At 43.0% G+C, this 14272-nt stretch overlaps 1 protein-coding gene across 1 annotated transcript in view; it reads left to right on the top strand.

Moving 5' to 3' along the window:
• Nucleotides 1-14272, top strand: part of LOC126240685 (alpha-(1,3)-fucosyltransferase 10-like) — a 60580-nt gene that overhangs the window by 30716 nt on the left and 15592 nt on the right. Inside the window, exon 5 of the mRNA XM_049947944.1 lies at nt 13141-13324. Within this exon, the coding sequence (XP_049803901.1) occupies nt 13141-13324 (184 nt within the window). The remainder of the gene's footprint in view (nt 1-13140; nt 13325-14272) is intronic.

The raw sequence follows: 14272 nt of genomic DNA on the forward strand, positions 1-14272 counted from the left end.
ATTGCTTATGCCTCCAAAACGCTCACGGATGCCCAACAAAAGTATTCTCAGATTGAGAAAGAAGCTTTGGCCATCATTTATGCTCTTCATAAGTTTGGTGTTTTTCTCTATGGCACAAAATTTCATCTTGTTACGGATCATAAACCACTTGTTTCCTTGTTTCACCCCTCAACGTCCCTTCCCGACAAGGCTGCACACCGCCTCCAGCGTTGGGCTCTTTACTTGTCCCGTTTCAACTATGAGATTCATTTCCGGCCAACGGCTCAACATGCGAATGCTGATGCTTTGTCTCGCCTCCCCATGGGCCCTGATCAGGCATTCGATAGGGACGAACTTTTGTGTTTCCACCTGGATGTTGCCGAGCAGCGGGTTGTGGACGGGTTCCCCATCACTGGGGACAGGCTGGCGGCTGCTACGGGTTCTGACCCTACCCTCTCCCGGGTTTTACGCTGTATTCAGACGGGTTGGCCTGATCGCCCGTCCGCTAAGACTTCTGATCCGTTGCGGAACTACTACCCTTTGCGCTACTGCCTCACGGCTAGGGATGGTGTTATCCTCCTCTCCACTGACAATGTTTCGCCGCGTGTTGTGGTCCCCGCGTCCTTGCGTGCTTCGGTCTTGCGCCTCCTTCACCAGGGGCACTGGGGTGTGTCGTGCACCAAATCTCTGGCGCGCCGTCATGTGTACTGGCCTGGCATCGACTCTGAAATCGTACACATGGTCGCTGCCTGCGGCCCTTGTGCGTCACAGGCCGCTGCCCCGAAGTCATCTTTGTCACCGTGGCCTTCGCCTGAGAAGCCCTGGGAGCGCATTCATGCTGATTTTGCGGGACCCTTTTTAGGTACTTATTGGCTCCTCGTAATTGACGCCTACTCTAACTTTCCTTTCATTGTCCGTTGCACGTCACCTACCACCGCGGCAACCACCAGCGCTCTCGCCCGCATTTTTTCTTTGGAAGGCCTCCCCTCTACTCTTGTTACTGATAATGGTCCGCAATTTGCCTCTTCTGACTTTGCGGATTTTTGTGCTCGTCACGGTGTTACGCATGTCACGGCCCCGCCGTTCCATCCACAATCCAACGGTGAGGCTGAACGACTGGTCCGCACGTTTAAGGCTCAAATGCGGAAACTTCTGACTTCTTCTGCTGCTGATGAGGCGCTTCTCCAGTTCCTGGCGTCTTACCGTTTCACCCCCATGGGCGATCACAGCCCGGCTGAGCTCTTACATGGCCGACAGCCCCGCACTCTACTTCATCTTCTGCGGCCTCCCACCTCCCGGCCGCGGGTGCCGTCACTTGGCCGGTTCACCGCCGACGACCTCGTCTGGGTACGGGGATATGGCAGGCGGCCAAAATGGAGCCCGGGCCGCATCTTAAGACACCGTGGCAGACGCCTGTATGAAATCCAGACGGACACAGGTGTTGCAGTGCGTCATTCAGACCAGCTTCGGCCTCGGGTGCCAACAACACCTGTTCCGAATGCCGCCACACCACCCTTGACTCTCCCTGATGCTCGGGATCTTGGCACATCTCCATACTCACAACACCGCCCTCTACCCGTCATCGCGATGCCAGCACCAGAACGGATGCCACCAGACGACGTGCCCATGCGGGAACCGGAGGACCAACCAGTGTCAGAGTACATCTGCTCGCCTCCTCCTCCAACGGACGCTGACGCATCGCCCATGTCTCCTGTCATATCAACTGGACTTGCCGCGACGGGCAGATTGGTGCGTGGGGCCCCAGCTGATTCGACCCCTATGTCTCCTGTCATCTCGACCCGTTATCATCGGGGACACTTCCGTCCGTACGGGAAGCCTCCTCCTCGAGACTTTACGTCGAGTCACACAACGCCTATGGACGTCAGCCATCTCCAGGACACATCCATCAAGACCAGTGCAACAATTTCAAAGGGGGGAAAAGTGTTGTGACTCGCCGATCATTTAAAGTGCCGCTGCGCAATTACGCACGTCCTCTACGTGCGGCGCTGTCTGCCTGCCAGCCATGCAGCAGCGGCGCCACCTAAGCGGCCAGCCGAGCAGCGGCCGCTAGACTGAGACTCAGTGCTTATCTGAACGCTAACGTGTTCACATGTCAACTTACTCAGTGACATATATGTGTTGTTGTGTCATTTCTGAATATACTTGTTAAACTAGAAGTTCTAACACTAGCAAGGCGCCATTAACCATATCTGGAGAGAGTCTCACTTGTATTATCAAGAGAAATGTACCACAATAAATTAAAGTTAAGTATACGAGAAGCTCCATTCTTTTCTTTATAGCTTTCATCACGTATCCTGTTTCAGACTTAACGCCAGTCGGCGCGTGTGTACGCGTGCCTTTCGGTTACCCGTCACTGTGGACTGGCTGCCTTGTCAGTCCACTACATTCAAAGTGAATGCCCGCCAAAATTTGTGTTACACATGGTGCATCGACAATGGCTTTCTCTTTTCCACTGACAAAACCGTTTGTTTGAATTTCTGCTGGCGGAATTGGTTTCTTCTGCTGTCTTTACATCTTGGGCCTCTTGCTCTTCCATTCATTGAAACTATGAAATTCCTAGGGCCCATGCTCAATAGGAAATTTTTTTGGTCCTCCCTTGTGTCTCACCTGGCCACCTGCTGTATGCAATACCTCAATGTCATGTGTGTCCTCAGTGGTATTTCCTGGAGAGTGGATCAGACTACCTTCCTCAATTTGTACTGGTCCCTTATCAGTGTGAAACTAGACTATGGGTGCTCGTTTATGCATCTGCACGTCCATCCCTCTTACCCCGTCTTAATATTATTCACCATTGTGGCTTCTGTTATGCCCCTGGCACCTTTTACGCTAGCCTGGTTGAGAGTCTTTATGCAGAAGATGCTTAACTACCACTGTCATACCGCCATGATTTTCTCCTCATCAGATATGCATGCCATTTGCTTCCCATGTGTGGCCCCCCTTCCTATGCCTCTTTAGCCAGTATGGGCGTGTCCCTCTTCTCTGTTACCTCCTGGAGTTTACTTTCACCTATTGCTCCAACAGCTTAACTTCATGCTACCTGCCGCTTTCCCAATGGCTGTGAATCCTTTACCACCTTGGCTTTATGCAGCGGCCGACGTTCACCTTGGACTTCATTCGTTTCTTAAGGACCCTACTCCAGCCTCGCTCTGTCGCCATAAGTTTCTTGACCTCTGCACAGAACTTCATGATAGTACCTTTGTGTACACTGATGGCGCTGGCACTGATGTTTTTGTTGTATCGGCTTTTGGGACACTGCTCAATATTTACAGTGGAGCTCTTCCCCCTTTATCAGGCCATGCAGTACATCCGGCGACACAGGCTTTTCAATTGTCATCTGCTCCGACTCTCTCGATGCCCTTCGGAGCCTCTGCATGCTGTACACTGTCCATCCCTTAGTGCAACGGGTCCAGGAAAGTTGTCATTTGCTCACTCTTGATGGAGCCACTGTGATGTTTTTGTGGGGCTCTGGTCACACTGGTCCGACAGGAAACAAGGCTGCTGGCACTGCTGCCAAGGCCGCAGTGCTTGTTCCTCGGCCCACTAGTTCTTCCGTTCTCTTCAGCGATCTCTGTGTTGCCGTCTGTCAACAGGTGGTGTCACTTTGGCTTCACCACTGGTCCTCCCTTCATGGAACAAACTCCAGGGAAATAAACCTCTCCCAGTAGTTTGGATGACCTCCTCTCGACTCTCTCACTTTGAAGAGACTGCTTTAGCTAGGTTGCATATCGGGCACTGTCTTTTTAGCCATCACCATTTGTTAAGTGGTACTCCCCCACCACTTTGTGCTTACTGCCCTCAACCTTTGACTGTTTGCCATTTCCTGACAGATTGCCGTTTTTTTAACAACTTATGTTCTCATTTACGTTTGTCATCTGAGTTATCGGCTGTTTTAGCGAATGACTCTCAGGCTGTTGACCAGGTTTGCTTTTTATCTGTCTTAGCACTATGGCAAAGGACATTTAATCTTTAGTTCTGGACCTCCATATCTCTGTGGTGTGTTTTATGGACCTTTCACAAAGTCCCAGTTTTCAACTGTCTTTTCCTTCTGTCGATTGGGCTTAACATGTAGTCATTTTCAACTCCTTTTTTTCATGTTCATGTTCTATGGTTCTGACATGGATGTGTATGATATTAGTTGTTTTTGCACACTAAAACAAACAGAACAAGCAAAACAATCACATACCATGTGGAGTAGTTTTGCCATGTTTCTCCCAAGGATACGTAGTGTACTTCTTGGAAAGCAAACATATTACAGTCTGATCGTGGCCAAAGGAAATGAAGATTTACTTGCACCTGCACCTACTTGTGCCGCAGTACACACAACAGTTCAGTAGAAGTCATTTTAACAAGTGATGACTGTTTCAGCAGCTGTCACCCAAAAGACAAACTTTAATACCAAAATTGCAGTTCTGACTGTAAACAGATAAAAAATATGAACATAAATGAATACTGTTGGAGATCAATACTGCCATGCTAGTAAAAAACTGAAGAAAGGAATCTTGGTACGTGGTAAGTAAGGCAATTAGGTTCAACAACACACAGAACGTTTCCTAAAGCACAAAACCAGTACAGAAAGTGAGCTTCCATAAAAATGCACTCCTATGGTAAGGATGGTAGCGTTAAACAATGACAGTATTAACTCCACCCAAACAGCTCTCATAAGGCCCAACATTACCGACTGACCGCCATGTCATCCTCAGCTGATAGGTGTCACTGGATGTGGATATGGAGGGGCATTTGGTCAGCACATGGCTCTCCTGGCTAGCAGAGCCCAACAGCTCTTAACTTTGGTGATCAGACGGAAAACAGTGTTGCCACTGCAGCAAAGCTGTTGGCAAGCAATAAAACCAAGGAATTGAAAAAATGTGTAACACATAACATGCATGAAACTTCCTGGCAGATTAAAACTGTGTGCCCGACCGAGACTCGAACTTGGGACCTTTGCCTTTCGCGGGCAAGTGCTCTACCATCTGAGCTACCGAAGCACGACTCACGCCCGGTACTCACAGCCTTACTTCTGCCAGTATCTCGTCTCCTACCTTCCAAACTTGCAGGAGAGCTTCTGTAAAGTTTGGAAGGTAGGAGACGAGATACTGGCAGAAGTAAGGCTGTGAGTACCGGGCGTGAGTCGTGCTTCGGTAGCTCAGATGGTAGAGCACTTGCCCGCGAAAGGCAAAGGTCCCGAGTTCGAGTCTCGGTCGGGCACACAGTTTTAATCTGTCAGGAAGTTTCATATCAGCGCACACTCCGCTGAAGAGTGAAAATCTCATTCTGGAGACATAACATGCACATTACAGACTAATTCAGATTTACGTAGACAAATCTACAAATATCAGTTTTGAAAGTTTAAGGTATTAGCCAAAAGGAAACGAAGTTCAGATCAAGTTTCCTGATATTATTGGCATGTTGTGGGCTAAATGTCAATGGCTAAAATATGACAGTATGTATGTAGTAGTGAAGAAAAATGAGTAGTATATTGGAAAGAAACCTTAATGTTGCTTAATATAAGCAGAATTGTGATATAAATGTGTTTTGTTTACAAAATAGCCTGTTGGATTTATAATGTTGGTTTAAAACTAGTGTAAGCAGATACTTATTTGTTAATGAATAATGTTGATTCATTCTCCTAGCAGTATGCTTGTTCTAGACAGAGCAGGCAGGGTGAACACAAAAGAGATGAGGAGAGGAAGGGAGTGGCAAAGGGAAGAAAGATGGAGAGAAGCTGGAGAATGATGATGACTGTGGACTCAGAGGCACCTTGTCAAAGTACAGGCAGGGACAATTGCATGTATCTGTAGATCGTGAGATCCAGGCAGCAGCAGAACACACTCTAAGATAGTTGGCATTGGACTGTATGTATTGATACCCTGATTTGCCACATGGACAATAGGTGTCTGAGATAGCATAGTGAGTGAAGCTGTAGAAATCAGAATACTCAGAGAACACACCTGTTAAAGATGAAGGTCTGCAATTGAGTATTCTGCAGGATCCAACAGGCTCCAGATGTGGAGGGGGGGAGACATGGCTTTATAGGTTATAACTATGGACTGGGTACCACTGATGGCAGAGATTGTAGCATGGTTGTATACAGGGTGTCCCAAGAGGAATGGTCAATTTTCAGGGACATGACAGGAACAATCATCTGAAGTAAAAAAGTATAGTAAACATGGGCTCAAAGGTGCATACTTCACAAGCTGTGAGCACTTCGTCATCTTCGCTGCTGTGAAACCCAACTCTTCTACTGAAAAGCTGCTCGTATCTCTTAAGGTATGCATCGTAAAGTGGATGTGTACTAGACAATTTTTTCCTTGTTTTGGTACATAACTACCTCCTCTCAAAATATGGAAGCAAAGAGGTTGCAGCAGAAGATATTTGTTTCACAATAATGAAGATAAATTATTACTAAATTTTCTTGCTTCAAATGATGATTCCTGTTATCACTGAATATTGACCATTCCTTCTAAGATACCCCGTATGTGACTATTGCTGTTAGCCACATGGCAGTCAGTACGTATCTCCTAACAGTGTCCACCAGCTGGAAGCCACTGGAGTTTGAAAAACTTGATGTGCCTTGGAGCCCAAGAAGACATTACAAGGAACTGCTGCTGTCTTCCAGGTACCAGTGCAGACTGGATTATAGAAATATTTTATCTGAAGGACTGGCCAGTTAGACCAAATGCTGCTGTTTCATATACCCTAAGTTGTCGGTGTAGAATGTGTTCCACTCATGTAATGAGTAAGCAAACAATCAGTGGACAGCATTTTTTGCTTAACAGAAAAGGAAGGTATTTGCCCATAATGTATGACTGTTTCTGTGGCAGTAAGATCTACCAGTGTGTTAAATATGTGGTATGGCTGTTTTAGTATGTGCAGCATTCTTTTTAAAATGCAGTATGCTATGATTGCAATACCATGTCACAATTCAAATCCATAGACACCTACAAATACTTAGGTGTAGGGATATGAGACAGAATGATCATTTAGGCTCACTCATAGGTACAGCAGTTGACAGACTGGTTCATTTGATAGAATACTAGAGAAACGCAATCAGTCTATAAAAGAGACTGCTTACGAAACACTTGTGTGACCCATACCAAATAGGACTAATATTGGATAGTGAGTGTGTACAATAAAGGACAGTGTATATCTGCTTCTTCAACAACACAGGCTTTATTTCACACCAGTTAAGTACAAATAAATCACATGAAATTATAGATCCTGGCACTTCTTGAACCAAACAGAAACAGACTTCGAGATTGTTACCTCTTGGCAGTTAAAGTACTCTGGAGATTTAGACGATAGCTCAAACATTAGGGCTGGAAAACACAGTAACTGTGTCAGGCTGGGAAGCACTGTAATACAAACCACTCCTTTGTTGTATGCACATATTGTTAGTGCTCTGACAGTAGGTGCAACATGCAGTCAAATGGAGAAGAGAAGAGAGACAGGTCCATGTTAAGAAAATGTGCCTGTCCATGTGCAAGACAAATGTTGACAGTAGGGAATAACAGAGTCCAAGTCAGTGTCCAGAAAATAGCCCAGTATCAGTCATGACCCTCTTGTAATCCCACCAGATTGTTGTCATTCACGGTACTGACAAACCATAAAATGTGATTTATTATGTTAAAGAACTGTTTCACAGAACAAAAACTCAAAAGACCCATTTGACAGTTCCAAAGACAATTCCACTACTAAAGATTGTATGTAAGTGTGTTGTATCTTAGTCCAGAATGTTTGGTTTGTAAGAACACAAGCTCCATGTAAACAATAGCCAGTAGTTATCTGAAGATGACCTAATAAGCTGAAACTAGTTCATAAAAATAATAAAAAAAAGCCTAAGTGTTATTCAACCCTCAATAGAGACATAAAGTCTGTACTTGAGTACACAGACTGTCCAAAGTTTCTATGATCTGATAACTGAATAATACAGTTTTCTCCTTGATGGAAAGTTTCAAAAACAGAAATAAAAACACTTGTAAGGTTATGGTACATTGAAAACTTTCTTCACTTGGAGAGAATGCTGTCATTTACAGATGACATTTACCTCCTGCACACAAAATGGTTGATTCTGAATGACTCTTACACAGATGGGGATCACAGCTTCCACATGTTAACTTGGTTTTCTTGATGTTTTCTCTGGCTCCGTGGTTACTTGCATTCTTTAGACGTGTGTAGCATCTTGCTTTCCTAGTTGGTTCTTCATTTGCAGCAATTTTGGTTACTTCTAGTTTATTTCCAAGGACGTCTCCAATTGCACAAATAATAGGCAACTGGAGTCCTTTAAAGTCCTTGGATTGCTCTTCTATATATTGTTTCAAAAGTTCAAGGCTTAATTCAGGGAGATAGTTCTCTGGTGTTCAATATCCATTTGTTCCGCTTAGGTACATTTTTCTTGAACAGTGTGTGTGAGTTAACTGAAACTATATCAAGTAGGCTGTAGAACATTGACAGTGGCTGTCTTCTCGTACCCCTTCATGTAGAGTATGCCCTAGCCATTTGATCTATGACATCTGCTCCTCCCTTAGTGGAATTGTGGTATAGGTTTATTCAGGGTTTTCTTTTTGGTATATCAACTTCTGCTCCTGCATCATGATGTTGTGTTGGCAATGTCAACAAGATGTTACTGGAGGTTTCTTAGTAGTTGTATCTGTGAATGCAAATTTGTGGTAGTACAGCTCTCTTCCTGCTGCCATCTTAAGTTCTTGTGGTATATGTTTTCTGTTGGATTTGAGTGTCCTAACCAGTGTAAGATTATAATCTTCATACAGAATGTCTGCCAATTCTACAGGAGTGTAGAAACGGTCAGTTTTGATATTGTAGACTTTATTCTTTATTGGTTCCACCAGCCTCTTCACAATATCAAGAGGGCCTTGTTCACAGGTAGCTCTACTGTCTTTTCCAGCATACGCTTCCATTTTTATTTTATATTGTTCACTTGCACTACTAATAACACTGTTCTACCAAAAAAAAACCTTTTTTTCTATTTCTGATAAAAAATATTGTGATCCTAGTTGTATTGTGAGTGCTGAATTGAAAACTGTTTTTGGTTTTTTTCTGTCAGGGATAGTTTATGAGTAATCGCAATTTTATTTCTCTTTTCAGTTCCTGATATAGTGCAGCAAACGTGAGGTGAAATTCGACAAACAAATGCACATCTTTATGATGTTATAAGTTCATCACATTAATGGAGGGTGGGATCTAACATATAACAAAGTAACCTTTGTGTATACACATTAAAGCATTTATTTGACATGAGAAATTACAGAAAATTGACAAACAATGAGCCACTGCATTGTAATGCACATCACTTTTTTCTCTTGTATTGTGAATCTTTCTTCTCTCGAATGATATTCCAGCAATAATCTGCTAACATAGAAGGTACCCACTTCCCTTCATAGCGCCTTTCTATGGTAGAAATGTCTTTATGGAATCTTTCCCCATGTTCATCCGATAAGTCACTACAACTCTCTGTGAAGTAGTCCAGATGAGAGTCCATCATATGTACCTTCAAAGACATATTGCACACCAAATCCTGATATGCTTTGATCATATCCTTCACCATTGCTTTGTAGTTAGTAGCTCTTCTTCTTCTTCTTCTTCTTCTTCTTCTTCTTCCAAGGAAGTTTTCCGACACCATCTTGAAACAGTCCCATACGGTGTTTTCTTTATCAGTTAAACATGCTTCAAAATTTGCATCTTTCTGCAGCTCCCTGATTTGTGGGCCCACACATACATCTTCCTTTATTTTTGCAGCTGAAAAATGGAGGAATTTGGTAGCTAGATATGCAAACCCACAGCCTGTTGGATCCATGGCCTTCACGAATTGTTTCATCAGGTGAAGTTTGATGTGAAGTGGTGGAAGTAGTATATATTCAGGAGCTACCAGACTTTCACGTTGTACATTCTTTTCGCCAACTTTCCATCTTCACCTAGGCCATTTCGTTTTCACGTAGTCAGAATTTCGGTCTCGACTATCTCACTTGCAAAGAAAACAGGCATACTTTGTGTAGCCTTGTTGCATTCCCAGTACCATAGCAATTACCTTGAAATCTGCACATATTTTCCATTTGTGTTCATTGTATTTTACTGAATTTAGCTCCTTTGTACGAATTCATAATTCTCTTTTGTCAAACTAGCGTAAGCTTCTGGAACAGAGGGTATTTTATTTCCGTTGTGGAGCAAAACACCCTTCAGACTTGTTTTCGGTGCATCTATGAAAAGTCTCCACTCCTGTGAAATATAAGTGAAGTTCAGCCCTTTCACCAGTACTACTTATTTCACTGTCACTCGGAATTTGACCTCGGGCTCTTGAAGGTACTGGAAGGTTGTCAGAATGCTGCACTGGCATTCTCGCTGAAGGCAGATCTGGGTAAACAATGTGCCTCTTCGACATTTTGTTTGTAAAACCCTGAATTTTTGTTAGACAGAAATAACAATCAGTAACATGGTCCTTTGGCTCCCTCCACACCTTGGGAACAGCAAACAACGCCACATTCTCTTTACCTTTCCACCACTGAATTAGTTTGCAGTAACATGTAGCACAACAGAAATGTGGTGCCCATTCATCTTGGTCTCCTACCTCTACTCCAAAGTAATGTTTGTATGCTTTCTTTATGATTGAAGAAATTTTCTTCCTATTTCTGGCAAAAGAGAACTTCCCACAGATGTAGCAGAAGTAGTCCGGCTTATATCAACATCCACGACGACGTGGCATTTGTGCAAATTTAAAAATGCCACTCTGGTAATACACCTGTATTAAATTAATAGTAGGGAACTAGAGGAATGCTGATGTGTAAAAACAAGCAGTCGTTTTACCTTCAGCACCAGGCTCAATCAGTTTACACAAAGGAACTAAAAGATTCAACAGTGCTTGGAAATATGACACACAGTTACTTGTCAGCCAAAACACCCACTCGTTAAGACTGACACAAATTGCGGCAAACACCACTGTTGTAAACTCGATGCACCTGCCCCTAGGAGGCGTGAAGCTTTACTGCCGAGGCAGCGACCGGCTGTCGCCGGTTCGAGTTAATGAGATGTTTTAGGTGGTCTTAATGACATAGGTGTGGCGGGGGATAACCTAATGATGTCTGATTCTTCCCACCTGCTGTTGCACAAGAAATTATCACGTTCTATCACTATTGGATACGGCAACATACCCGTATTTCTCTACGTCTCTGTGTATGCCTTAAATTGTGAATATATATATATATATATATATATATATATATATATATATATATATATATATTACATAAAAAGTATCCCTGACAACGATATTTTGTTTACATATTTGAATTTCCCATGGTAAAATGGTCTAGGAGCACAAACTTTAATATCAGAAATAGAACCCATGTCGAACAGTGTAATTCTAACAAGTATACCATATTTTCCAGATTTGTCTTTGAGGAAAACTTTTAAGGACAAAACCCTCTGAAAAGACGTAGCATTTCATCAATTGTATTGTGACGTTCATTTCTGAAGTACCTTGGAGTATTCCATTTAATTCTTCAAATGCTTCACGCAGTGGTGCAAATTTGTCCTTGCATGTTTTGTGCCCTGGTGCCTGTGTCATAATAGCAAAGAATTTTCAGTAGCTGATATGCTCATGTTTTACTCAGTTCCCAATAAATTTGACCATAAATCAGATAACAAAATATTGGTGCTCTGGTAAATGCCCATTAGAAATAAAATTCCCATCAAAGCATATATTTCAGAAATGCTAGCAGGAGATGTTTTTTTCTTTCAGCTTCTTCATTTGTATGGTCAACAATTCTCTGTACTATCACAGTAGTTAAAAACTTCTTGGATGAGTCACATACACTTATTACTTTCCCAGCAGTAGTTATTCCCTGATGTTCATGATTTATGTTGGAAAAATCCCTTTTACAATGCCTTGGAGCTTTTGCAAGGTACACTCTACCAGAAATGGAAACATATTTGTGTGAAGCGTTACCTGCACAGTTTGTTTCTTCACTGTCCTCCGCTTCGCCATTTGAATTTTCTTCTACTTGTGTGATCTAACTCAAAATCGCCAAAATCTGATAATTCATCATCTACTAAAAGTGCAGCAAGAATTTCTGCGTTCCTCAAGCGTATAAAGCTCATTTTAGAAAATCTACTTCACAAGAAAGGTGTTTGCCCTACTGTGACAAACTGCTAAAATAATGGTTAGTAATCAACAATGAAAATGAAACTCAACAATAAGATTCTCAACAAGGCACTGTAAAACTCGCATTCGATGTTACCAAATGAAATTTATTAAAAGAAAAATGTACAAGCAATTTTTGTCCATGCTTGGTGGTTGTAGGATTATATGCCACCTCTGTAACTGAGTGGTTGGTATGGCTGACTGCCATGCTAAGGACCCAGGTTCAATTCCTGGTACTGTCAGGGATGATTCCTTGGTGAGAGGAATCTAACGCTGTTCACTCTGCCTTGTGATTCCAACTGAGGAGCTACCTGAATGAGAAGTTGTAACTTCAAGGCTTGGATAACCGGTAATGGCCGAGACAACAGTATGCTGGCCCCATGGCCCTCAGTACCACAACCACATGATGATGCCATATGATATAAGATGATACAGTGGCCAGTCACTGTCACATGGTCCTCTGGAGTTAGTTACTTTTTTATTAACTTTAATAATGAGCACTTGTAATAATGTTTAAGTTCATAAAAATAAAATTTATGTACACTAACTATAATGCAGAACTGAAAACTGAGCACAAATACTAGAGTCTTTAGACAGTGGGTTTTGTCTGATGGAATATCACCTCCACTTAAAAAGATGGTGCTGTTAAAAGTGGCATGCTGTTGTCTTCCTCCAAATTTTGAACTTACTTACCCAGCCAGTTATAGTGGGACCTACAACTGAATGTGGACCACGAACCATGGTGCTGCTCAGCATTTTTCACATCAACAAACATTGCCAGAGGTGAAAAAAATAAGTGACAAGAGACAAATCCTAGTGCCAAGTGGGGATTGAACCCAAGGCCTCTGGATCCATAGTCTAGCACATTACCACCAACTATATTGTTAAAAATTAATCATTTAAACGATTTTGTTTAGCAGTAATCACCATTTTGTTCAGCAGTAGAATTGGGTTTCAAGTTTCTTCTACAGTTTTTTTTCTCTTTACAGGTACAAAATACTACTTGCCTGTAGAACTCAAAGATGTGCTACTAGATAATCTCGCCCCAGTTGTGTATGTCCATTCAGACTGCAGCACACCACTTGAACGTGACACATATGTTGCAGAACTGATGAAATACATTAAAGTAGATTCGTATGGTGCCTGCTTACAGAACAAAAAGCTGCCAGAATAGTAAGTACTTTCTTTCGTAAAAGAATACATGCTTCGTAACAGATTAATGGAATAGGTTTTACTGTATTTTGATGACCACTGTGAAGTGTGCGACAGATGTGTCTATTGTAAAAAATCATTAATATATCTGTTTTGACAAACATATGATTGTACATTGCTTCATATCATTATCTAGTTTGGAGTGAATACTGAATGAAATTTGTGAAAAGGATAGTTGCTACTCACAGTATAGCGGAGATGCTAAGTCGCAGATAGGCGTAACAAAAAGACTGTCAACAAATGAGCTTTCAGACAACAAGGCCTTCATCACACACACACACACACACACACACACACACACACACACACACACAAAAAATCATGAATCACGATCACAGTCTCTGGCTGCTGAGGCCAGACTGGGAGCAGCAGCGCATCATGGGAGTAGCAACTGGTTGGTGGGGTTTAAGGAGGAGGCTGGGGGGCAGGGGGAGGGATAGCAGGGTAATAAGAGGAAGGTGGTAAAGTGTTGCTTGTGGGAGCATATGGGGACAAGGTGGATGGAGGCGTAGTGCTAGTCGGGTAAAGACAATGACTAATGAAGGTTGAGGCCAAGAGGGTTACGGGAATGTGCGACGTATTGCACGGAGATTTCCTGCGTAGGCAGCTCAGAAAAGTTGGTGCTGCTGGGAAGGATCCATATGGCACAGGCTGTGAAGCAGTCATTAAAATAAAGAACATTGTGTGGGGATGCATGCTCAGCAATGGGGTGGTCCAGCTCATTCTTGCTGCAGTTTTTCAGTCGCCATTCATGTGGACAGACAGCTTGTTGGTTGTCATGCTCATGCAGAATGCAGCACAGTGGTTACAGCTTAGCTTGTAGACAACATGACTGGTTTCACAGGTAGCCCTGCCTTTGATAAGATAGGTGATGCTAGTGACTGGACTGGAGTAGGTGGTGATGGTGGT

The sequence above is a fragment of the Schistocerca nitens genome, chromosome 1 (assembly GCF_023898315.1).
Source record: "Schistocerca nitens isolate TAMUIC-IGC-003100 chromosome 1, iqSchNite1.1, whole genome shotgun sequence".
In the NCBI taxonomy this organism is placed as follows: domain Eukaryota; kingdom Metazoa; phylum Arthropoda; class Insecta; order Orthoptera; family Acrididae; genus Schistocerca; species Schistocerca nitens.